The following is a 17105-nucleotide window of genomic DNA, read 5'->3' on the forward strand; positions in this document are numbered from 1 at the left end:
GCGCGAGCGTGCGTAGCGCGGCGTGGGGATCGTTGCTGAACTCACAGCATCGTCAGGTCCTTGCGTAACCACGCGCGACAGACAGGGGGACGGTATCGTTGACGACCAGAGCGAAGAGAACCCCTGTGCTGCTGGACGGACGGATACTTATCTTCAGATCAACCCTCCAGCTCCCCGACTCACCTATACACACACACACACACACACACACACACACACACACACACACACACACACACACACAGTTAGAAACAGAAGCACCAAAGACAGCCTTAGTAAACAGAGGTCTATGTAAACCCCCTCCTATTTCCCAATCATCTGGAGAATCACTGTTGTAGTAGAATATAGTCCACTGTTGTAGTATATTAACTGCTATTACTCACTGTAATCTATGTTGAAGTGAGCCAGTATAGTGTACACTACTCACTGTAGTCTATGTTGAAGTGAGCCAGTATAGTGTACACTACTCACTGTAGTCTACGTTGAAGTGAGCCAGTATAGTGTACACTACTCACTGTAGTCTACGTTGAAGTGAGCCAGTATAGTCTATGTTGAAGTGAGCCAGTATAGTGTACACTACTCACTGTAGTCTATGTTGAAGTGAGCCAGTCCTGCTCCAGTGAAGTAGGTCCCTCTCTCTACGTGCAGGAAACAGTGTTTGCTCTCCTTCTCCTGGATAACCTCTTTCACCCCAGACGCCCCTTGGTTCATCAGGTTCCAGCCGCGGATACAGCCGTCCAGACGAGGGTTAATCTATACAGGGGTTACATACATCAATGTTATTAGGTGGTTGTAGGATGGGTTGTTTTATGGTTATGGAATCATTATTTTATGGTTGTTCTGTGGTCGTCAGCGTATTATCTGCTAATTATTTGTGTGGTTATTGGTTGAGTGTTTATTGTAAGGTTTGTTCTATGGTTGTATGGTTGTTCTATGGTTGTATGGTTGTTCTATGGTTGTTCTATGGTTGTATGGTTGCTCTATGGTTGTTCTATGGTTGTTTTATGGTTGTTCTATGGTTGTTTTATGGTTGTATGGTTGTTCTATGGTTGTTTTATGGTTGTATGGTTGTTCTATGGTTGTTCTATGGTTGTTTTATGGTTGTTTTATGGTTGTTCTATAGTTGTATGGTTGTTATATGGTTGTTATATGGTTGTTCTATGGTTGTATGGTTGTTATATGGTTGTATGGTTGTTCTATGGTTGTTTTATGGTTGTTCTATGGTTGTTCTATGGTTGTTCTATGGTTGTTTTATGGTTGTATGGTTGTTCTATGGTTGTTTTATGGTTGTTCTATGGTTGTATGGTTGTTCTATGGTTGTTCTCTTGTTGTATGGTTGTTCTATGGTTGTATGGTTGTTTTATGGTTGTATGGTTGTTCTATGGTTGTATGGTTGTTCTATGGTTGTATGGTTGTTCTATGGTTGTTGTATGGTTGTTTTATGGTTGTATGGTTGTTCTATGGTTGTTCTATGGTTGTATGGTTGTTCTATGGATATTCTATGGTTGTTCTATTGTTGTATGGTTGTTCTATGGTTGTATGGTTGTTTTGTGGTTGTATGGTTGTTCTATGGTTATTTGTTCATGGTTGTTCTATGTTTGTTTTATGGTTGTATGGTTGTTCTATGGTTGTTCTATGGTTGTTGTATGGTTGTTTTATGGTTGTATGGTTGTTCTATGGTTGTTCTATGGTTCTATGGTTGTTTTATGGTTGTTCTATGGTTGTTCTATGGTTGTATGGTTGTTCTATGGTTGTTCTATGGTTGTTCTATGGTTGTTCTATGGTTGTATGGTTGTTCTATGGTTGTATGGTTGTTTTATGGTTGTATGGTTGTTCTATGGTTGTTTTATGGTTGTTCTATGGTTGTATGGTTGTTCTATGGTTGTTATATGGTTGTATGGTTGTTCTATGGTTGTTCTATGTTTGTTTTATGGTTGTATGGTTGTTCTATGGTTGTTCTATGGTTGTTGTATGGTTGTTTTATAGTTGTATGGTTGTTCTATGGTTGTTCTATGGTTCTATGGTTGTTTTATGGTTGTTCTATGGTTGTATGGTTGTTCTATGGTTGTTCTATGGTTGTTCTATGGTTGTTCTATGGTTGTTCTATGGTTGTTCTATGGTTGTATGGTTGTTATATGGTTGTATGGTTGTTCTATGGTTGTTTTATGGTTGTTCTATGGTTGTTCTATGGTTGTTCTATGGTTGTATGGTTGTTCTATGGTTGTTTTATGGGTGTTCTATGGTTGTATGGTTGTTCTATGGTTGTTCTCTTGTTGTATGGTTGTTCTATGGTTGTTCTATGGTTGTATGGTTGTTTTATGGTTGTATGGTTGTTCTATGGTTGTATGGTTGTTCTATGGTTGTTTTATGGTTGTATGGTTGTTCTATGGTTGTTGTATGGTTGTTTTATGGTTGTATGGTTGTTCTATGGTTGTTCTATGGTTGTATGGTTGTTCTATGGTTATTCTATGGTTGTTCTATTGTTGTATGGTTGTTCTATGGTTGTATGGTTGTTTTATGGTTGTATGGTTGTTCTATGGTTGTATGGTTGTTCTATGGTTGTTCTATGTTTGTTTTATGGTTGTATGGTTGTTCTATGGTTGTTCTATGGTTGTTGTATGGTTGTTGTATGGTTGTTTTATGGTTGTTCTATGGTTGTTCTATGGTTCTATGGTTGTTTTATGGTTGTTCTATGGTTGTTCTATGGTTGTATGGTTGTTCTATGGTTGTTCTATGGTTGTTCTATGGTTGTATGGTTGTTCTATGGTTGTTCTATGGTTGTATGGTTGTTTTATGGTTGTATGGTTGTTCTATGGTTGTTTTATGGTTGTTCTATGGTTGTTCTATTGTTGTATGGTTGTTCTATGGTTGTTATATGGTTGTATGGTTGTTCTATGGTTGTATGGTTGTTCTATGGTTGTATGGTTGTTCTATGGTTGTTCTATTGTTGTATGGTTGTTCTATGGTTGTTTTATGGTTGTTCTATGGTTGTTCTATTGTTGTATGGTTGTTCTATGGTTGTATGGTTGTTTTATGGTTGTATGGTTGTTCTATGGTTGTATGGTTGTTCTATGGTTGTTCTATGGTTGTTTTATGGTTGTATGGTTGTTCTATGGTTATTCTATGGTTGTTCTATTGTTGTATGGTTGTTCTATGGTTGTATGGTTGTTTTATGGTTGTATGGTTGTTCTATGGTTGTATGGTTGTTCTATGGTTGTTCTATGTTTGTTTTATGGTTGTATGGTTGTTCTATGGTTGTTCTATGGTTGTTGTATGGTTGTTTTATGGTTGTATGGTTGTTCTATGGTTGTTCTATGGTTCTATGGTTGTTTTATGGTTGTTCTATGGTTGTTCTATGGTTGTATGGTTGTTCTATGGTTGTTCTATGGTTGTTCTATGGTTGTATGGTTGTTCTATGGTTGTTCTATGGTTGTATGGTTGTTTTATGGTTGTATGGTTGTTCTATGGTTGTTTTATGGTTGTTCTATGGTTGTTCTATTGTTGTATGGTTGTTCTATGGTTGTTATATGGTTGTATGGTTGTTCTATGGTTGTATGGTTGTTCTATGGTTGTATGGTTGTTCTATGGTTGTTCTATTGTTGTATGGTTGTTCTATGGTTGTATGGTTGTTCTATGGTTGTATGGTTGTTCTATGGTTGTTCTATTGTTGTATGGTTGTTCTATGGTTGTTTTATGGTTGTTCTATGGTTGTTCTATTGTTGTATGGTTGTTCTATGGTTGTATGGTTGTTTTATGGTTGTATGGTTGTTCTATGGTTGTATGGTTGTTCTATGGTTGTTCTATGGTTGTTTTATGGTTGTATGGCTTGTTCAGGTGTTCTAGGTTGTTTTATGGTTGTTTTGGTGGTTGTATGGTTGTTCTATGGTTGTTCTATGGTTCTATGGTTGTTTTATGGTTGTTCTATGGTTGTTCTATGGTTGTTCTATGGTTGTTCTATGGTTGTTTTATGGTTGTATGGTTGTTCTATGGTTGTTTTATGGTTGTTCTATGGTTGTTCTATGGTTGTTGTATGGTTGTTTTATGGTTGTATGGTTGTTCTATGGTTGTTCTATGGTTCTATGGTTGTTTTATGGTTGTTCTATGGTTGTTTTATGGTTGTTCTATGGTTGTTCTATGGTTGTTCTATGGTTGTTTTATGGTTGTATGGTTGTTCTATGGTTGTTTTATGGTTGTTCTATGGTTGTATGGTTGTTCTATGGTTGTTCTCTTGTTGTATGGTTGTTCTATGGTTGTTCTATGGTTGTATGGTTGTTTTATGGTTGTATGGTTGTTCTATGGTTGTATGGTTGTTCTATGGTTGTTCTATGGTTGTTTTATGGTTCTATGGTTGTTGTATGGTTGTTTTATGGTTGTATGGTTGTTCTATGGTTGTTCTATGGTTGTATGGTTGTTCTATGGTTATTCTATGGTTGTTCTATTGTTGTATGGTTGTTCTATGGTTGTATGGTTGTTTTATGGTTGTATGGTTGTTCTATGGTTGTATGGTTGTTCTATGGTTGTTCTATGTTTGTTTTATGGTTGTATGGTTGTTCTATGGTTGTTCTATGGTTGTTGTATGGTTGTTTTATGGTTGTATGGTTGTTCTATGGTTGTTCTATGGTTCTATGGTTGTTTTATGGTTGTTCTATGGTTGTTCTATGGTTGTATGGTTGTTCTATGGTTGTTCTATGGTTGTTCTATGGTTGTTCTATGGTTGTTCTATGGTTGTATGGTTGTTTTATGGTTGTATGGTTGTTCTATGGTTGTATGGTTGTTCTATGGTTGTATGGTTGTTCTATGGTTGTTGTATGGTTGTTTTATGGTTGTATGGTTGTTCTATGGTTGTTCTATGGTTGTATGGTTGTTCTATGGTTATTCTATGGTTGTTCTATTGTTGTATGGTTGTTCTATGGTTGTATGGTTGTTTTATGGTTGTATGGTTGTTCTATGGTTGTATTGTTGTTCTATGGTTGTTCTATGTTTGTTTTATGGTTGTATGTTTGTTCTATGGGTTGTTCATGGTTGTTGTATGGTTGTTTTATGGTTGTATGGTTGTTCTATGGTTGTTCTATGGTTCTATGGTTGTTTTATGGTTGTTCTATGGTTGTTCTATGGTTGTATGGTTGTTCTATGGTTGTTCTATGGTTGTTCTATGGTTGTTCTATGGTTGTTCTATGGTTGTATGGTTGTTTTATGGTTGTATGGTTGTTCTATGGTTGTTTTATGGTTGTTCTATGGTTGTATGGTTGTTCTATGGTTGTTATATGGTTGTATGGTTGTTCTATGGTTGTTCTATGTTTGTTTTATGGTTGTATGGTTGTTCTATGGTTGTTCTATGGTTGTTGTATGGTTGTTTTATGGTTGTATGGTTGTTCTATGGTTGTTCTATGGTTTTATGGTTGTTTTATGGTTGTTCTATGGTTGTTCTATGGTTGTATGGTTGTTCTATGGTTGTTCTATGGTTGTTCTATGGTTGTTCTATGGTTGTTCTATGGTTGTTATATGGTTGTATGGTTGTTCTATGGTTGTTTTATGGTTGTTCTATGGTTGTTCTATGGTTGTTTTATGGTTGTATGGTTGTTCTATGGTTGTTTTATGGTTGTTCTATGGTTGTATGGTTGTTCTATGGTTGTTCTCTTGTTGTATGGTTGTTCTATGGTTGTTCTATGGTTGTATGGTTGTTTTATGGTTGTATGGTTGTTCTATGGTTGTATGGTTGTTCTATGGTTGTTTTATGGTTGTATGGTTGTTCTATGGTTGTTGTATGGTTGTTTTATGGTTGTATGGTTGTTCTATGGTTGTTCTAGGGTTGTATGGTTGTTCTATGGTTATTCTATGGTTGTTCTATTGTTGTATGGTTGTTCTATGGTTGTATGGTTGTTTTATGGTTGTATGGTTGTTCTATGGTTGTATGGTTGTTCTATGGTTGTTCTATGTTTGTTTTATGGTTGTATGGTTGTTCTATGGTTGTTCTATGGTTGTTGTATGGTTGTTGTATGGTTGTTTTATGGTTGTTCTATGGTTGTTCTATGGTTCTATGGTTGTTTTATGGTTGTTCTATGGTTGTTCTATGGTTGTATGGTTGTTCTATGGTTGTTCTATGGTTGTTCTATGGTTGTATGGTTGTTCTATGGTTGTTCTATGGTTGTATGGTTGTTTTATGGTTGTATGGTTGTTCTATGGTTGTTTTATGGTTGTTCTATGGTTGTTCTATTGTTGTATGGTTGTTCTATGGTTGTTATATGGTTGTATGGTTGTTCTATGGTTGTATGGTTGTTCTATGGTTGTATGGTTGTTCTATGGTTGTTCTATTGTTGTATGGTTGTTCTATGGTTGTTTTTATGGGTTGTTCTATGGTTGTTCTATTGTTGTATGGTTGTTCTATGGTTGTATGGTTGTTTTATGGTTGTATGGTTGTTCTTATGGTTGTATGGTTGTTCTATGGTTTGTTCTATGGTTGTTTTGGTTGTATGGTTGTTCTATGGTTATTCTATGGTTGTTCTATTGTTGTATGGTTGTTCTATGGTTGTATGGTTGTTTTATGGTTGTATGGTTGTTCTATGGTTGTATGGTTGTTCTATGGTTGTTCCATGTTTGTTTTTATGGTTGTATGGTTGTTCTATGGTTGTTCTATGGTTGTTGTATGGTTGTTTTATGGTTGTATGGTTGTTCTATGGTTGTTCTATGGTTCTATGGTTGTTTTATGGTTGTTCTATGGTTGTATGGTTGTTCTATGGTTGTTCTATGGTTGTATGGTTGTTCTATGGTTGTATGGTTGTTTTATGGTTGTATGGTTGTTCTATGGTTGTTTTATGGTTGTTCTATGGTTGTTCTATTGTTGTATGGTTGTTCTATGGTTGTTATGGTTGTATGGTTGTTCTATGGTTGTATGGTTGTTCTATGGTTGTATGGTTGTTCTATGGTTGTTCTATTGTTGTATGGTTGTTCTATGGTTGTATGGTTGTTCTATGGTTGTATGGTTGTTCTATGGTTGTTCTATTGTTGTATGGTTGTTCTATGGTTGTTTTATGGTTGTTCTATGGTTGTTCTATTGTTGTATGGTTGTTCTATGGTTGTATGGTTGTTTTATGGTTGTATGGTTGTTCTATGGTTGTATGGTTGTTCTATGGTTGTTCTATGGTTGTTTTATGGTTGTATGGTTGTTCTATGGTTGTTCTATGGTTGTTGTATGGTTGTTTTATGGTTGTATGGTTGTTCTATGGTTGTTCTATGGTTCTATGGTTGTTTTATGGTTGTTCTATGGTTGTTCTATGGTTGTTCTATGGTTGTTCTATGGTTGTTTTATGGTTGTATGGTTGTTCTATGGTTGTTTTATGGTTGTTCTATGGTTGTTGTATGGTTGTTTTATGGTTGTATGGTTGTTCTATGGTTGTTCTATGGTTCTATGGTTGTTTTATGGTTGTTCTATGGTTGTTTTATGGTTGTTCTATGGTTGTTCTATGGTTGTTCTATGGTTGTTTTATGGTTGTATGGTTGTTCTATGGTTGTTTTATGGTTGTTCTATGGTTGTATGGTTGTTCTATGGTTGTTCTCTTGTTGTATGGTTGTTCTATGGTTGTTCTATGGTTGTAATGGTGTTTTATGGTTGTATGGTTGTTCTATGGTTCTATGGTTGTTCTATGGTTGTTTTATGGTTCTATGGTTGTTGTATGGTTGTTTTATGGTTGTATGGTTGTTCTATGGTTGTTCTATGGTTGTATGGTTGTTCTATGGTTATTCTATGGTTGTTCTATTGTTGTATGGTTGTTCTATGGTTGTATGGTTGTTTTATGGTTGTATGGTTGTTCTATGGTTGTATGGTTGTTCTATGGTTGTTCTATGTTTGTTTTATGAGTTGTATGGTTGTTCTCTATGGTTGTTCTATGGTTGTTGTATGGTTGTTTTATGGTTGTATGGTTGTTCTATGGTTGTTCTATGGTTCTATGGTAGTTTTTGATGGTTGTTCTCTTGGTTGTTCTATGGTTGTATGGTTGTTCTATGGTTGTTCTATGGTTGTTCTATGGTTGTTCTATGGTTGTATGGTTGTTCTATGGTTGTTCTATGGTTGTATGGTTGTTTTGTTGTATGGTGTTCTATGGTTGTTTTATGGTTGTTCTATGGTTGTTCTATTGTTGTATGGTTGTTGTATGGTTGTTATATGGTTGTTCTATAGGTTTGTATGGTTGTTCTATGGTTGTATGGTTGTTCTATGGTTGTTCTATTGTTGTATGGTTGTATCTCATGGTTGTTTTATGGTTGTTCTTATGGTTGTTCTATTGTTGTATGGTTGTTCTATGGTTGCATGGTTGTTTTATGGTTGTATGGTTGTTCTATGGTTGTATGGTTGTTTTATGGTTGTATGGTTGTTCTATGGTTGTTCTATGGTTGTTGTATGGTTGTTTTATGGTTGTATGGTTGTTATATGGTTGTTCTATGGTTCTATGGTTGTTTTATGGTTGTTCTATGGTTGTTCTATGGTTGTATGGTTGTTCTATGGTTGTTCTATGGTTGTTCTATGGTTGTATGGTTGTTCTATGGTTGTTCTATGGTTGTATGGTTGTTTTATGGTTGTATGGTTGTTTTATGGTTGTTTTATGGTTGTTTTATGGTTGTTCTATGGTTGTTCTATTGTTGTATGGTTGTTCTATGGTTGTTCTATGGTTGTATGGTTGTTCTATGGTTGTATGGTTGTTCTATGGTTGTATGGTTGTTCTATGGTTGTTCTATTGTTGTATGGTTGTTGTATGGTTGTTTTATGGTTGTATGGTTGTTCTATGGTTGTTCTATGGTTGTATGGTTGTTCTATGGTTGTTTTATGGTTGTTGTGTTGCGGCAGCAGGCTGTTTACCGGTTTGATGACGCTGTCGGTGCGGTTGGGCAGCCCTGCAATGTACACCTTGGTCTCCAGTTTCCCGTTAACGGACGTAAAGAGACTCTCAGGGCTGTTGATGCTCATCACAGCTTCCTTACTGATCTTAACACTGATACTGGACTCCAGTTCATCTACTGAGATCTACAACATTACACAACAACAACAACAACATTACACAACAACAACAACAACATTACACAACAACAACAACATTACACAACAACAACAACAACATTACACAACAACAACAACATTACACAACATTACACAACAACAACATTACACAACAACAACAACAACATTACACAACAACAACAACATTACACAACAACAACAACAACATTACACAACATTACACAACAACAACATTACACAACAACAACAACAACATTACACAACAACAACAACATTACATAACAACAACAACAACATTACACAACAACAACAACATTACACAACAACAACAACAACAACATTACACAACAACAACAACATTACACAACAACAACAACAACATTACACAACAACAACAACAACATTACACAACAACAACAACAACATTACACAACATTACACAACAACAACATTACACAACAACAACAACAACATTACACAACAACAACAACATTACACAACAACAACAACAACATTACACAACATTACACAACAACAACATTACACAACAACAACAACAACATTACACAACAACAACAACATTACATAACAACAACAACAACATTACATAACAACAACAACAACATTACACAACAACAACAACAACATTACACAACAACAACAACAACATTACACAACAACAACAACATTACACAACAACAACAACAACATTACACAACATTACACAACAACAACATTACACAACAACAACAACAACATTACACAACAACAACAACATTACATAACAACAACAACAACAACAACATTACACAACAACAACAACAACATTACACAACAACAACAACAACATTGCACAACAACAACAACATTACACAACAACAACAACAACATTACACAACAACAACAACAACATTACACAACAACAACATTACACAACAACAACAACATTACACAACAACAACAACAACATTACACAACAACAACAACATTACACAACAACAACAACAACATTACACAACAACAACAACAACATTACACAACAACAACAACAACAACATTACACAACAACAGCAACAACATTACACAACAACAACAACAACATTACACAACAACAACAACAACATTACACAACAACAACAACATTACATAACAACAACAACATTACACAACAACAACAAAACATACAACAACAACAACATTACACAACAACAACAACATTACATAACAACAACAACATTACACAACAACAACAACAACATTACACAACAACAACAACATTACAACAACAACAACAACAACATTACACAACAACAATAACATTACACAAACAACAACAACAACATTACACAACAACAACAACATTACACAACAACAACAACAACATTACACAACATTACACAACAACAACATTACACAACAACAACAACAATTACACAACAACAACAACATTATACATAACAACAACAACAACAAATTACACAACAACAACAACAACATTACACAACAACAACAACAACATTACACAACAACAACAACATTAACAACAACAACAACAACATTACACAACAACAACATTACACAACAACAACATTACACAACAACAACAACATTACACAACAACAACAACAACATTACACAACAACAACATTACACAACAACAACAACAACATTACACAACAACAACAACAACATTACACAACAACAACAACAACATTACACAACAACAACAACAACATTACACAACAACAACAACAACATTACACAACAACAACAACAACATTACACAACAACAACAACATTACATAACAACAACAACATTACACAACAACAACAACAACATTACACAACAACAACAACATTACACAACAACAACAACAACATTACACAACAACAACAACATTACACAACAACAACAACAACATTACACAACAACAACAACATTACACAACAACAACAACAACATTACACAACATTACACAACAACAACAACATTACACAACAATAACATTACACAACAACAACACACAACAACAACATTACACAACAACAACATTACACAACAACAACATTACACAACAACAACAACATCAACATTACATCACAATAATAAAACATCGCCGGATCTTTCATTTTGTTATGGGTTAGATCAGCTTTAATATTGCAGACAGATTGTGGCTTCTATCAATGTAATTTTCAAACCCCATATATATATTTGTTTTAAAAATATAAATATTTAAAATAAATATTTTTTAAAATATATTTTCCTTTATTATTTTCCCCTAACCCTACCACCCCTCCCCTAATTGGAGTAAACTAATGGACAACAACACTTAGGCTTCTGCTTCCAGCTTATACATACTATATACATTTCACAGACAGTGTATTTTATATGAGTTATCTTTTGTTTGTTTTTAGTCCCATCCTTCAGCTACCCTCCCATCTATCTCTGAAGACCATCCAGTTTTGATTTCTAGCTGCCATATATTTATTTTACTGTGTTGTGATGTTTCACAAAAGTTCTGAACCTTTTGAATTCTCATAGTTTTCTACAGACTGTAAATGAAAGATAAACACATTTTCTAAGAGTATTATTTTATTATTGATTGATTGGCTTTTCAAATCACCCGGCAGTGCTATTTGCAGAGTTTTCTCCAGGTAAATGTTGCAATTTTTCAGCCATTCCTGAACCTGTGACAAAAGACAAGCTACATATGGGCAGTACCAAAACAAATGATCTAAAACAAATGATCTCTTAGCAGCAAAATCTGAAGAGCTGGGATGGTTGTATCCCCCGTATACAGTGCATTCGGAAAGTATTCAGACCCCTTGACTTTTTCCACATTTTGTTACGTTACAGCCTTATTCTAAAATGGATTTAAAAAAATAAATTAATTAATCATTAATCTACACACAATATCCTATAGTGACAAAGCAAAAACAGTTTTTTGAAATTTCTGCAAATATATTACAAATAAAAAACAGAAATACCTTATTTTCATAAGTATTCAGACCCTTTGCCATGAGACTCGAAATTGAGCTCAGGTGCATCCCGTTTCCATTGATCATCCTTGAGATGTTTCTACAACTTGATTGGAGTCCACCTGTGGTAAATTCAATTGATTGGACATGATTTGGAAAAGCACACACCTGTCTATATAAGGTCTCACAGTTGACAGTGCATGTCAGAGCAAAAACCAAGCCATGAGGTCAAAGGAATTGTCCGTAGAGCTCCGAGACATTGTGTCGAGGCACAGATCTGGGGAAAGGTACCAAAAAATGTCTGTAGAATTGAAGGTCCCCAAGATCACAGTGGCCCCCAATTCTTAAATGGAATAAGTTTGGAACCACAAAGACTCTTCCTAGAGCTGAGCAAACTGAGCAATCGGGGGTAAAGGTCCTTGGTCAGGGAGGTGACCAAGAACCCGATGGTCACTCTGACAGAGCTCCAGAGTTCCTCTGTGGAGATGGGAGAACCTTCCAGAAGGACAACCATCTCTGCAGCACTCCACCAATCAGGCCTTTATGGTAGAGTGGCCAGACGGAAGCCACTCCTCGGTAAAAGGCACATGACAGACCGCTTGGAGTTTGCCAAAAGGCACCTAAAGGACTCTCAGACCACGAGAAACAAGATTCTCTGGTCTGATGAAACCAAGATTGAACTCTTTGGCCTGAATGCCAAGTGTCACGTCTGGTGGAAATCTGGCACCATCCCTACAATGAAGCATGGTGGTGGCAGCATCATGCTGTGGGGATGTTTTTCAGAGGAAGGGACTGGGAGACTAGTCAGTGCAGGAGTGGCTTCGGGACAAGTCTCTGAATGTCCTTGAGTGGCCCAGCCAGAGCCCAGACTTGAACCCGATCTAACATCTCTGGAGAGACCTGAAAATAGCTGTGCAGCGATGCTCCCCATCCAACCTGACAGAGCTTGAGAGGATCTGCAGAGAAGAATGGGAGAAACTCCCCAAATACAGGTGTGCCAAGCTTGTAGCGTCATACCCAAGAAGACTCAAGGCTGTAATCGCTGCCAAAGGTGCTTCAACAAAGTACTGAGTAAAGGGTCTGAATCCTTATGTAAATGTGATATTTCAGTTTTTGATTTGTTGTAAATTTGCAAACATTTCTAAAAACCTGTTTTTGCTTTGTAGCTTGTTGAGAAAAAAATAGATTTAATCAATTTTAGAGTAAGGCTGTAACGTAACAAAATGTGGAAAAAATCAAGGGGTCTGAATACTTTCAGAATGCACTGTACATAACATTCTATTGGTCGCAATAATTTTGTATAATAATTAAATTGAAAAACTATTTTTGAATCCGGCATCGTTTTGTGTATCCGTTCATAAACCACGTGCCATGGAATCGGTACATCGAAAAAATCTCCCCCCAACTAGTTTGCAAACTGTACGGCGCAGCTGTGAATTTTTGGTCCTTAAATGAAACTGTATACTTTTTTATTTATCACTATTTTCTTTGTAGCCAATCTTTTGTCTTTAATGCCGACAGACAAGTTCCTTACCTTCTCCCCTTTCCACTTGCCTCCTCCATTTTGGCGGTAATGCTGCAATCAGTTGGTTGTCATTTTGGATAGAGCGGACATTTCCATATATTTTTGTGACATAACTCCACCAGTCCTATTTATGATATCGTTTACAAAGATTTATACTGTATATTAAAAAAAAATAATTCTAAAACGAATGTTTTTTTGTCAATTAGTATATTTGAGTTTAACCATAATATTTGTTGCTGTAATATTTGGTTCTGGTCTTTCTGGTGGATTCAAACTGAAATTGCAACCAACTTTCTATGGCTTGTTTTAGAAATAGTGATATTTGGGAGATTATTTCCTTTTCAAATAACTGAAAGTGAGAGGTTGTAATCTGAATAAAGGGAAAAAGGCCATTCTTGAACATTGGGGTGAGACAATCTTACTAATTTGCTAGAGAACCAGTTCGGATTTAAGTATAACTTTTGTATGACTGAAGCCTTTAGTCTAATGCTTTAATATTTAATCATTTCTGCCCTCCAAATTCATATTCATTATATAAATACAGTGGGGAGAACAAGTAATCGACAGTGTATCAAATACTTGTTCTCCCCACTGTATATGTCTACATAAATATACACTACCGTTCAAAAGCTTGGGGTCACTTAGACATTTTGTTGAGGACCTGTGAGGCGCCTGTTTATCAAACTAGACACTCTAATGTATTTGTCCTCTTGCTCAGTTGTGCACCAGGGGCCTCCACTCCCTCTTTCTATTCTGGTTAGAGCCAGTTTGCGCTGTTCTGTGAAGGGGAGTAGTACCACAGCGTTAAACGAGATCTTCCAGTTTCTTGGCAATTCTCGCATGGAATATTTGCCTTCATTTCTCAGAACAAGAATAGACTGACGAAGTTTCAGAAGAAAGTTTTTTTGTTTCTGGCCATTTTGAGCCTGTAATCGAACCCACACCAATTGCTGATGCTCCAGATACTCAACTAGTCTCAAGAAGGCCAGTTTTTTGCTTCTTTTAATCAGCACAACAGTTTTCAGCTGTGCTAACATAATTGCAAAAAGGTTTTCTAATGATCAATTAGCCTTTTAAAATGATAAACATGGATTAGCAAACACAACGTGCCATTGGAACACAGGACTGATGAGGTTGCTGATAATGGGCCTCGTATGCCTATGTAGATATTCCATTAAAAATCAGCCGCTTTCCAGCTACAATAGCCATTTACAACATTAACAATGTCTACACTGTAATTCTGATCAATTTGATGTTACTATAATGGACAAAAATTGCTTTTATTTAAAAAAATGACATTTCTAAGTGACCCCAAACTTTTGAACGGTAGTATATATATATGGCTAAATCACCGCATCTTAACACTGATCCAGATGGAACCCATCTGGGCAACAAAAAGACAGGCCCTCAGGTTGGGCAGATTACTAAAGACAGGCCCTCAGGTTGGGCAGATATACTAAAGACAGGCCCCTCATTGGGCAGATTACTAAAGACAGGCCCCTCAGGTTGGGCAGATTACTGAAAGACAGGCCCTCTGGTTGGGTAGATGAAAAGACAGGCCCTCAGGGTTGGGTAGAAAAACAGGCCTCAGGGGTTGGGCAGATTATAAAGATAGGCCCTCAGGTTGGGCAGATTAATAAAATGACCAGGCTGAGGTAAGGAGATTATCAAAGACAGGCCCTCAGGGGGCAAATATAAAAGCCAGTGGAAAAAGAAGAGTGGGAGATTAAAGACAGCCAGGTTGGGTGAAGATAAAAGACAGGCCTCTCAGGCTGGGCAGATTATTTAAAGACAGGCCCTCAGGTTGGGCAGGATTATAAAGACAGGCCTGGGTTGGGCAGATTACTAAAGACAGGCCCTCAGGCTGGGCAGATTACTAAAGACAGGGCCTCAGTTGGGCAGATTAGTTAAAGACAGGCCTCAGGTTGGGCAGATTACTAAAGACAGGCATTGGGAGATAAAAGAAGGAGATTATTAAAGACAGGCCCTCAGGTTGGGAAGATAAAAAGACAGGCCAGGTGGGAGATTATAAAGACAGAGGTGGGCAGATTAATAAAGACAGGCCCTCAGGTTGGGAGATTACTAAAGACAGGCCTCAGGTTGGGCAGATTACTAAAGACAGGCCCCTCAGGAAGTTGGTGGTGATTATTAAAGACAGGCCCTCAGGTTGGTGCAGATTACTAAAGACAGGCCCTCAGGTTGGGTAGATGACTAAAGACAGGCCCTCAGGTTGGGCAGATTACTGAAAGACAGGCCCTCAGGCTGGGCAGATTACTAAAGAAGGCCCCAGGTTGGGCAGATTACTAAAGACAGGCCCTCAGGTTGGGCAAGATTATGAAGACAGGCCCTCAGGTTGGGCAGATTACTAAAGACAGGCCCTCAGTTGGGCAGATTACTAAAGAGCAGGCCCTCAGGTTGGGCAGATTAAAAGACTATTGGGAGATATAAAGAACCCAGGGGAGATTACAAAGACAGGCCCATGGAGATTATAAAGACAGGCCCTCAGGTTGGGCAGATTATAAAGACAGGCTAAGTGGGAGATAAAAGAAAGGTGGGAGAATTGGAGATGAATAAAGAAGGCCCTCAGGTTGGGCAGATTACATAAAGACAGGCCCTCAGGTTGGGCAGATAAAGAGCTCAGTTGGGCAGATTAAAAGACAGGCCCTTGGGCAGATTACTTCAAAGACAGGCCCTCAGGTTGGGCAGATAAAAACCTCAGGTGGGCAAAATAAAGAAGGCCCTAGGGGGGCACAATTATAAAGACAGGCCCTCAGGTTGGGCAGATACTAAAGACAGGCCAGGGTTGGAGAGGATTACTAATAGGAAATAGCTGGGTGACGATAAAAAATCAGTAATGTAATCTACCCAGGCATCTTACCACATGCCACTGACCATCGTGATGGCCTTGCCCCCACTGGTGACCTTGAGGGGAGTGTTGGTTCTGGAACTGGACCTGGCCGCGCCTTCCTCAGCCTCAGCATGAACCACGCAGTCCTGGGAAGACTCCGCGAGAGAATCACCCCCCTCTGGATCAAACGTAAGTGAAATAAACTCTGCAGCAAACCTGGAGACACGCGACCAGGGACATGGAGATTAGGTACAGCTGTGTATGAACAGAACTTCCTTGTCTGTCTCGTCTGGGTGTGTTTAACCCTTACTTGGTGTCTCTGGAGTCTGGAAAGGAGTATAGAGAAGGCCTCCAGTGAACGTTCTCCCAGGAAGATCTAGCATGCTTGTAGCATAGAGCTGGGAACAACGGGACCTCAAGAGTGGTCTCGGTAGCAGGCCCGACGGGCCGGAGTGGCAAGAGTAGTCATTGTACACAACCCCACACACACACCTCACACCCATCCACATCTGGGACAAGAGCATGAGGGACAGGTAGACAAAGAGAGAGAGAGAGAGAGAGAGAGAGAGAGAGAGAGAGAGAGAGAGAGAGAGAGAGAGAGAGAGAGAGAGAGAGGAGAGAGAGAGAGAGAGAGAGAGAGAGAGAGAGAGAGAGAGAGAGAGAGAGAGAGGGGGGGGAGATAGAGATAGAGAGAGAGAGAGAGAGAGAGAGAGGGCAGAGGGAAGAGGGCAGATGTATTACAGGAG

General features: G+C 37.7%; 1 protein-coding gene across 1 annotated transcript; it reads right to left on the reverse strand.

The window, feature by feature from the left end:
• Nucleotides 1–52: 52 nt before the first annotated feature.
• On the reverse strand, nucleotides 53–16403 carry LOC123490620 (vitamin K-dependent protein S-like). Its single transcript, XM_045220539.1, has 4 exons — nucleotides 16390–16403; nucleotides 8849–9013; nucleotides 585–753; nucleotides 53–183 (listed from the first exon to the last, which is right to left on the reverse strand). Exons 2-4 carry the CDS (start codon nucleotides 8954–8956, stop codon nucleotides 53–55), a joined length of 408 nt encoding a protein of 135 aa, XP_045076474.1. The 5' UTR covers nucleotides 8957–9013; nucleotides 16390–16403.
• Between the last annotated feature and the right edge of the window lie 702 nt (nucleotides 16404–17105).

This window comes from Coregonus clupeaformis, unplaced genomic scaffold (assembly GCF_020615455.1).
Source record: "Coregonus clupeaformis isolate EN_2021a unplaced genomic scaffold, ASM2061545v1 scaf4224, whole genome shotgun sequence".
In the NCBI taxonomy this organism is placed as follows: domain Eukaryota; kingdom Metazoa; phylum Chordata; class Actinopteri; order Salmoniformes; family Salmonidae; genus Coregonus; species Coregonus clupeaformis.

Coding starts and splice junctions, on each gene's coding strand:
- LOC123490620 (XM_045220539.1), bottom strand. CDS start 8,956: ATGAGCATCAACAGCCCTGAGAGTCTCTTTACGTCCGTTAACGGGAAA. Junction 754..8,848: donor CCGACAGCGTCATCAAACCG/GTAAACAGCCTG, acceptor ACCCCTGTATAG/ATTAACCCTCGTCTGGACGG. Junction 184..584: donor TCACTTCAACATAGACTACA/GTGAGTAGTGTA, acceptor GTGTGTGTATAG/GTGAGTCGGGGAGCTGGAGG.